The sequence below is a fragment of the Arachis ipaensis genome, chromosome B01, assembly GCF_000816755.2.
Source record: "Arachis ipaensis cultivar K30076 chromosome B01, Araip1.1, whole genome shotgun sequence".
Classification (NCBI taxonomy): Eukaryota; Viridiplantae; Streptophyta; class Magnoliopsida; order Fabales; family Fabaceae; genus Arachis; species Arachis ipaensis.
The window spans coordinates 2,074,646-2,083,738 of record NC_029785.2 but is presented as its reverse complement, the minus strand read 5'-3'; the positions used below and the strand labels follow the sequence as shown (position 1 = coordinate 2,083,738).

Sequence of the window (9,093 nt, the reverse complement as noted above, 5' to 3'; positions counted from 1 at the left end):
ACAATTGAAGATACCCTTTTCCTCAAAGATCCAAAAACTGCACCACCAGAACACCAACACCTACCCCACATTTTTCCCTTCAAAACCCAGAAACAGAAAGAGAAAAAGAAGATAGCTTTATGTTTAAAAAGCTGAATATCACTAAAAATCAAAACTGCCCAATACAGCCTTCACCATGAAAACCTGAAAAATCCTAAAACCCATTAAACCTACCAGTCATTGAATTTGATACTTAAAGCCTTAAAGGCATCAACTTTCTCTTATGGAAAATGGAATGGCGGAAACTGTGGTTAGTTTAATGCATTAATTACGAATTATGAGTTGGAGAGGTTGACGGAGTTGTCCACCACGATTCCACGAAAGGGTTTCCGTTAAGTTGTCGTGTGTTAGTCAGCGCCGGATAACGTTGACTGGTAGTTAACAAAAGGTAGTTAACGGCGAAACGCGGCATGGAAAAAGGGTTTGGGATAAAGGTATGTAGGTAGGTCCCATTTCCAATAACTAGATATAGAGATTGGCTAAGACCACTAACCACAAGACTAGATTTGGTTTGAAGACAGATACGCAGAATTTATACAACATGCACCTCTATCTACGCTAATGGCATTAATTTTGAAAAATCTACCTTCACATAATCAAAGAATCTCTAAACGGCTCCTGACATTCACTTTAAAAAATAATGAGATTTTTATTTTTTGGTTTTTAATCTTTATTTTTATAAAATTGATTAATCTTTTTGTTAATAATTTTTTTATTAACGGAATAAACTTACATAGCATGTTAAACTATTGATTTCCATTAAAAATAAATTAAGATTGACAATTTTTGTTGAGAATCTCATTATTTTTTAAAGATAATTATCAAAATCGTTTAATTTTTTTATATTTTATATTTTCTTTTTTAAATACATTTGTTAAATTTATTATGTAAAAGTAAAATATTAGTGAATTTTAAATTATTTTTACTTATAAAAATTAAATGAAAGATATATTAATAATTAGCGTGTCATATAAATATGTTGTGAAAAGAAATCATTGACAAAAGGATAGATATTCACTCGATAAACAAAGTCATCTAATCAAATTTATATGTTTAAATATTTTTAAAAATAATTAATTTAAAAAGTAATTATTTTCATTAATATGATAATACATAATTTGTTATCTATGTAAATTTTTGTTATACTAATAGAACATAAAAAGTGAAAATTTTGTCTTATTTTTAAAATTTCTATAATTTGATAAATATACATTTTAACTCCGTTAAAAGAAATTAAGACCCGAATTTCCTAACAAGAGATTTGGTACCTTTTTTTTATTTATAAGAATTGATACATAAAGAAGTACTACAGTTTGGTTTTAGTATTCATTTAACAAAAATTGAATTCCCTTCATCATTTTCTAACCATGTAATATAAAGTTAAAGTTTCAAGTTTGTTCCAAGGCAAATGGAGTTACTTTTTATCCCAAAACAAAATTGTTTGGCCTTTAAATTAATAAATATGTCCAATCTAGCAAATTTAACTAATTCTCACCATTCTTTGCAGATATGGAATAATGTCTTATACTCTTGCTCCATATTCAAACTTATAATCACTTCCAGAATCCTACCTTACTTTCTTTGCACTCCCAAACCATTCAGACATCTCTTCCTCATCAGTACTCACGTTATCATCAGACCATAAGTCATCATCTGTTTCACTCTGACTCAGCAACTCATTCTTATATGCTTCTCTTCTTTGTGGCTCAGATAAGCTGGTCTTACCTCCAGCAATAGGAAAATCAATAAATTGAGAGGGATCCTTCAATTTACTTGAGCGCTTGTGATTTTCATTTTTATCCTCTACGAATCTCCAAGTAAGTGAACCTCTCCTGCTGTTCTGTCTTTCTGACTCCATCAGCGATTTGTCACGGCAACCAACCTGATGTCCTGAATGTGTCAATTTGTTATTCTTATGATGGTTGTTATGTTCTTGTTCGGGTTGAAGAGAAGACGCCTTAGGCCGTCTGTGATCACATTTGAGACAAACCATGTTTCTTCTGAAATTGATGTAGTTACACCTACACAGAAAGGAAATCCAATCACCTCAAAATCAAGTGATGGGGATGGGAAAATGTTTGAATTTCAAAATGCTATGATTTAATAAGAAAGAACCTACGAGTCGCATTCCCACTCCCCTGGATTAAGGTGCCGCTTGGGAGGCTTTTCTTTGCATTGAAAACATCTTGTGTTCTTTGCGAAATTTAGGAAGTTGCATCTGCAAGAATCAAAGTCATGGTCGTTATTAGAGATTAAATACCAGTGAGAAACGCCAAATTTTATGAACAAGCATTACGTGTTGCATATCCAGTCTCCTTTCTTCAACGGTAGGTGGTTGTTATCCTCCTTAAATTGCTTAATTTTTTGCTCACATAGACTGTCGCAGCGCAAGCACCTGATATTTCTGGCGAAGTTGAGGAAGTTGCATCTAGCCAATGAAAAATTAAGTGTGAAATTTTAAGAAAGTGAAGAAGAAAATGCAATAATTATTACAATATGTAGTTGCTGGATGAAAATTATGCTCTACTTGGGACAAACCCAGTCGCCTTGCTTCATAGGAACATCTATGTTGCCCTTGTCTTGCCGATCTGGGTGCAGTTGTTCAGGAACAGCCTCCGTGGTGTCTGGAAGATAAGGATTTTTGTTGCTAGTACTGTGCTCTACTATTTCGTTGAGAAGACTTCTCACAGATTCTTTGACATTCTTTTTTAGACATGTTTTGTTATCCACCGAACCGATAATTGGGTCAAGACCATAAGTCAAAATAATGCGCATAACATCTACTGTTCTTCCACCTTGATCTTCACGGGCCTTCACGAATGCCCTGTCGCATTCCCCTCTCAAATTACAGGAGCTGCAAACCTGGCCGCAGCATCAGGCATGCAGTTCTTTAGTTAAAGAAATTGCAGAATATGCTCTTTTTTATAAAAGAAAAACAAAAGTTTACGAAAAGGAGTATACAAAAGAAGCCAAGACAAAAACACAATAAAATAGAGAAAAGAGAGCATAAATTTGCAAAGTATATGATAGTAGAAACTTAGTCATCACTTACATTTCCCTCATCAAAGTTCAAATGTGCCCTCAGACGCTTCGCTGAGTTTATCACTTTCCTGTCTAAGCTAGGACATCCGAATGCTACAGTATTTGCTATATCTTTTCTAGGCAAGAACCTGACAGCAAAGTCATTTGCAAAACAAATTGATTACTTACTATGAAGCTCACTAGGTAATGGACTTTAAAACAATAAAAACAAATTGCATGATAATGTCATTCACTTTAATTAAATATCATCAAATTGCAAATATAGGATAAAACTTCATTAACCCAAGTTCATTAGCAGGAAAATTGCATTAACCCTAAAATTACAATCATTAAACCATGACCGGAAGATGATTGTCATATGATTGTTTACTTTTAGGTAGCAAGCATGATCAGTACATTACTCAAGTTCATTTATTACACCTCATAGCCCTAGAATGAAGGCTCCTTGTTTGAATTTAAAGTGAAAACACATCCTCTGAAATGTGATACTCATTTTTATGTAAAAATATCACAGACCCAAAGAACAAACACCTTGCGTGCACAACAATTTTCATGTGAAACTATCTGAATCATAAACACAAACACTTTGCGTGCATAACCCAAAATCCAAATTCATTTTCTCTTGTTTCTTTTTACCTCAAAAGATCAAAATGGTCTCTACCGAAATTGAGGCATGCGGTCCTAATAGCATTGGATAATTCTTTTGGACCAAAACTGAGTTCGTGATTGGCAACAAAGTAGCCTCTCTTGAGCAGGAAGTCGATGAGGTGAATCCATTCAGGCCAGGGGTGCGAAACGAGAAGCGGCGGCGATTGTTGTTCCTTCTCCGGCGCGAGAGTGTGAGAGAGTAGTGAAGTTGAGGAGGAGACGAAGGAAGTTGTTGGAGCCACACGATGCTTCCAAACACTTCGTATGATCATACTTATTCTCTTTCCAAACACTGCCTAACTGTCTATGGTGATGTTTATGGTAGTTGTTTCAGTTTTCATGTAGCTCTTTTGAGTCTTTTCTTCTGCAATATCAACGGAATTCTTTTGGAATTTACATTCGCGAACATAGTAAAATCTCACCGACTTAATTTAAAGATAGTTAACTTGGTATAAAGTTGATAGATAAAAATTATTAAATAATAATTTAATTAAATTTATTAAATTATTTAATATCTTTTAATTATCAACTTAATAAAATATAAAAACACTAATATTAATTGTTTATATATTAGTTTTATATTTTAAAAATGTGTTCGTATGTCTTGTAGACCATAGTTTACTTTTATTGATTCCATGTTTAAATGTTGTTGGATACTTTTTTAGAAATTTAGCTCCTGTAATTTATAGAAAGCAATGGTTCAGAATATACATCATCACTGAATCTTACTAGTTAACAAGAAAATGTTGGTTGCAACTGTACTTAAAATCAATCAAAATGGCCATCTCATGCATCAAGGCACTGGTTTTTTGTACATGGAATGCAGGGTTGCGTGGTAAGCTCACTCGTCATGCTTTTTCGCTTTTGCTTTCGCAAGAGTTTTAACCATTCCCCTCGCAATCTTCCAGAACCAATATATGTTCATCATAGCCAACATAGCAGGCACCGTGAGCACGCTATAGTAACCCAGAGGGAAGATCTGCTTGACCTGAAAATTGGTAACAAGAAATAGTTTAGATTCATTTACTACTCTCTCCGTTCAGAAATAACCACACTTACCAATTTTAGCGATGTGGGTTATTCCTGGACGGAGGGAGTAAACAGCTACATACAAGACAAAGTTAAGTCATTTATGCTAACTTTTGCATCGTACACCGAGCCATCACACGTCTGTAGAGTGTAGAGTTGGCTCGGTGTACGAAGTACAATGAGTACACAACATTTTTCCATAGAGGATGGATAACACAGAAGAATGCTTGCCTCATCAAAATGGTTATACATGTGGAGAAAAAAGAATATGAAAAGAATAATCCTAGCAATCTGCAGCGCAGAAAATATGAGGGGATAAAAGTCAGTAAGACAAACAATAAGAACTAGAGTAAAGTAGTCCCATACTTGAATTTATAATCTATGAAACATAAACAAACCATTGTGATACCATGTAGATGCATGTGTCCTTGTTGGATAATTTTTGTAATTCTAAAACAGAGGACACAATTAGGAAATATTTTAAGTCGATTTTCTACACGACAAACGAAAAGGAATACAGGAGAGGAGATGCATCTCTGTTTTATATATTTCTCCTTTCTGTCTCAAGACAAGTACCAAATGCTTCCAATACAAGAGGGTATGAAGATATATAACTATTCATGTGCCTCTAACTAATATATCTTAAGTTTTTACCAGAGATGGTTTCATGACTCTTAACATACATAAGCCTTCAGAAGCTCATGTCAACCACTTTAATAGTTTTGTAAGTTTATTTTTAAAAAAAAAATAATGTTTTTCTCCAAGACAGAAAAAACTTCTCCATCAGGATTCATACTCAGACATGCAGCAGTCCACATTTTTCATGGTTAGAACTTAAAACCCTTTTGATCATCCCTTCTACTTATTTTGTTAACTATTGCTTTCTATCTTGCCCGTTTAGCCCAAATATGGTTCATCCAGAACCTAAAGAGGAAAAGTGCAAAAATAAAGAACCAAAACAAAATCATACATGGCCATATACAATTCCTTAAGGTACTTTTTGCAACCTAATCAAAATAGTGGAACTAGAGTTGAGATGAAAAGTATGTTCAGACAGTACCAACCACCCGAAGAACAAAGCAACGCCATTCCAAATGTAAAGTTTGGAGCTCTTGAGACCAGATACATCCAAGTGCCTGTATATGCAATTAAAACATCAATATTTCGATGCACGTAAAAGAGAAAGGGATTTCAACAGAAGAGTATATTACCATCTTAGATTTACGAAAGGAGTTGTGCTCTCAGTGAAAAGAACCATCAGTATGTAGATCTGTGCTTGACCACTTAGCAAAGCTTGGATGATTGAAAACAAGGATAGCCCGTGGTGCAGAATCTACATGTAAACGAATGAGGTTCGTCTGCCACTTCTAAATCACATAACTTGCAATTGTGTTCAATGCATCTTGAAAGTAAAAGAGATGCTGAAAGAACACGGTATCCGATATCATGTAATACATCATCAATAGCAAGAAAACTTATGTTGTCAACTTACATATTCCATACCCCCTAAAGCTGGATAATACCAAAGAATCATTGCCAAATCTGTTAGAAAATAACCTACAGAAATCTGGAAAAAGTAAAGGAAGAATATATTAGCAAACAAACTAATTGAACAATCAGCATAGTAATAACTCCTAAAAAATAACATTACTAAGAAGATTAGGAGAAAGAGACATTCAGTGACAAAAAAAGGGAGCTAAAGGCAAATTAAAGCATAGAAAAAATATACTTAAATATGTTGTATGCAGCAGACAAAGTAACAGTAAGAATTATCACAAGTCTATCCAGTTTATGTAATGACATGATGCATGTAATGGAGTTAATAAAATGTACAGACTTAAGATTAACTTTTGTCATAACAGAGACTTACTCCCAATACTGAATTTGAGAAAGTAGACGATCTATGAACAATTAGCTCTTCACGTGAATCGTCACTGAAGAGATCTGATCTCATGAGGAGGTAAAAGGATACAACAGATGCAAAAATAGCATGAACAGTAGAGAATCCCCTGCAATACAAAATGTTGTTGTTCAAGCAAAAGTATCAATTATGGAACAAAGCTATAGACTGAAATCATACCGCAAGGAATTTTACCTGTTATTCCATTCTATTTTCTGTTTATTGCTCAATTTGCCATATCTCATGAACAACAGAGAACTCATAATATCCATCAATCTATAAACCTTCAAGATAATAAAAAAGAAACAATTTACAAATTGATAGGTCAATAATTCTTTTAGCAATATATCCTATTCATATAAATCAGGACATATTTTTAATGACAAGAACAATTGGAAAGGGGTAAAGACTAGGGAGTCGGGAATCCACAATAACAAACAGTCAGGGCTAATTTCATCCTTGAACAAGGCAAGGTCAGCTAAAATGATCTTCATGGTCTTTAGAACAAGTCCAAATCTAAGTGAGCTATAAAGGAATATAAATTCTCTTCCTGGAAGTATATATAAGCAGTACGGCTAAAATCATCACCAAGTGTTTATGTTGACAACAACTTAATCAAATATTTTGTCAGGTAGTGAAAACTTCGATTCTTCTTCAGAATTGTTAAAGCAATGGTTCATCATCTACAGAAAGTTATCTCGGGAGTAACAAAAAGAAAAAGAAAAAACTTAAGAACAGGACCAAAACATATTTCTTTGAACTGAAGTAGCTAATAGAGCAATCGAAAAGGTTTATTTGTTTCGAAACTAGCTTAATTGTAATTTCAGTACATCAATAACCTTAAACTACCCACTTGAACATGCATCCAATACAAACCGCTACAAACATCATCATAAAAATAGACACGAATAGGCAGGTTTGCTTTTTATAACAAATCATGCTTTTTGAATGATGTTCCACTCCACAATTTGATTTCTTGTGTTGTCCTTTGTACAAGTTAGTTCCTCTAGTTTACAATATTTTAATTTAGGAGGGTAACAAATTTTCAAAGCAACCATTATTGGGAACAGAAAAAAACTACATACACTCTAACAATAACAAAAAAAAAAGGTAATATATAAAAATCATATTCTTTCTTTCTGTTAATCATATGTTCTCGTAAAATGCTATTGCTGCATTCCATCCTCCTTTAAATTCCTAAAAAGTTATCTAATTTGATATTTTCTACATGAAAGCCACTCATAACTATTGGACTTGACTTACAATAACACAAAAGATGATGCCTGTGAATACAGATGCCAGCCATTGAAATTCTTTTCTAGAACTAGCAAAGTCATAAGACAAAACAGAACCGGCCGAGAAATCGAAAGAAGCAATAAGTCCCATCCAATCTCCTCCTTGTTGAAAATTACTAAATCAGAACAAACTGCACCAAAAAGAAATCACAATTCATATCTGAGTGCCACAGCTCAAAGACAACTACTTCAAAGTTCAAACATACATACAATAAAGAACAGTTTTAACTTGTAAGTAATCTCACCAACAAGCAACAACTGAAATACAATAAATTAACAATAACTAAGCATATATTAGAAAAATGAAACCTCTAAATAATGAATAATAATTATTAATTAGTTCATCACAAGAAATGCAAGTTGACTAGCTAATCCCATAGGTAAGGAACCAATTTAAGATTATGTATAATTTCTTGGAAAACAAACAAACCTCTCATCATATAAAATCAACAAATGGACACAAAAGGAGAGGGAACTTCATCACATATTGTAACAAACAACAACAATGAATCAAACAAAGGTGCTAATGCGTTACCTAAGAACAATGGAAAGAAAACAAAAAGAAAGAGCTGGAAATAGAACGAAGAACAGAAAAGAGTTAACCGGAAAAAAACAAAAAGGGAAAAGAAAATGAATTGAAATAAGGAAAAGACTAAAAAAAGAAAGAAAATGGTAAAAGGAATCTGGGGTACCCCATTCATAACTACTACTATTAGCCACATTAAATTCAATTGAATTCAAAGCTTGAAACTTTAGAGAGACAGAGTACCAGAGAGAGAGAGAGAGAGAGAGAAATGCTACGCAGGCATTTCTACGGAAAAAGAAGAATGAATTGCATTTTCGTTTTGTTTTATCCCTTTACTCACACTCTTATCTTCTAGAATGCCTAGTATTGACAATTATTAAGAGTGGGGATTTATATTCTCATTATATATGAATATTCACTATTAAAAAATAGAGTAAACTATTACAAATGTTAACGGCCAAATTATTAACAACAAAACCAATGAGTTATAGCTCAAAAATGACAGTCTCTTCATACTCAATTAAGAACTTACAGGTTCGAATCTTTTATTTTTGGTAAAAAAAAAATATTAACAACAGTATTTTTTAAATTTATTAATAACAACAATATTTTAA

At 33.2% G+C, this 9,093-nt stretch overlaps 2 protein-coding genes across 5 annotated transcripts; both read right to left on the bottom strand.

Moving 5' to 3' along the window:
• On the bottom strand, positions 1,285–4,143 carry LOC107637611 (zinc finger protein VAR3, chloroplastic-like). Its single transcript, XM_016341033.2, has 6 exons — positions 3,718–4,143; positions 3,092–3,209; positions 2,567–2,901; positions 2,336–2,467; positions 2,159–2,257; positions 1,285–2,060 (listed from the first exon to the last, which is right to left on the bottom strand). Exons 1-6 carry the CDS (start codon positions 3,999–4,001, stop codon positions 1,607–1,609), a joined length of 1,422 nt encoding a protein of 473 aa, XP_016196519.1. The 5' UTR covers positions 4,002–4,143; the 3' UTR covers positions 1,285–1,606.
• LOC107637725 (transmembrane protein 56-B) lies at positions 4,387–8,856 on the bottom strand. Of its 4 annotated transcripts, none has more exons than XM_016341164.2 (9): positions 8,726–8,856; positions 7,922–8,085; positions 6,854–6,942; positions 6,629–6,767; positions 6,251–6,325; positions 5,970–6,091; positions 5,819–5,894; positions 4,990–5,049; positions 4,387–4,717 (listed from the first exon to the last, which is right to left on the bottom strand). In XM_016341164.2, the coding sequence occupies exons 2-9, from the start codon at positions 8,042–8,044 to the stop codon at positions 4,571–4,573; spliced, it is 831 nt and encodes a 276-aa protein (XP_016196650.2). In that variant the 5' UTR covers positions 8,045–8,085; positions 8,726–8,856; the 3' UTR covers positions 4,387–4,570. The 4 variants fall into 4 exon arrangements, with proteins under 4 accessions (XP_016196650.2, XP_016196613.2, XP_016196732.1 ...); XM_016341127.2 differs by having other exon boundaries at positions 8,736–8,850; XM_016341246.2 differs by having other exon boundaries at positions 7,922–8,084; positions 8,723–8,815.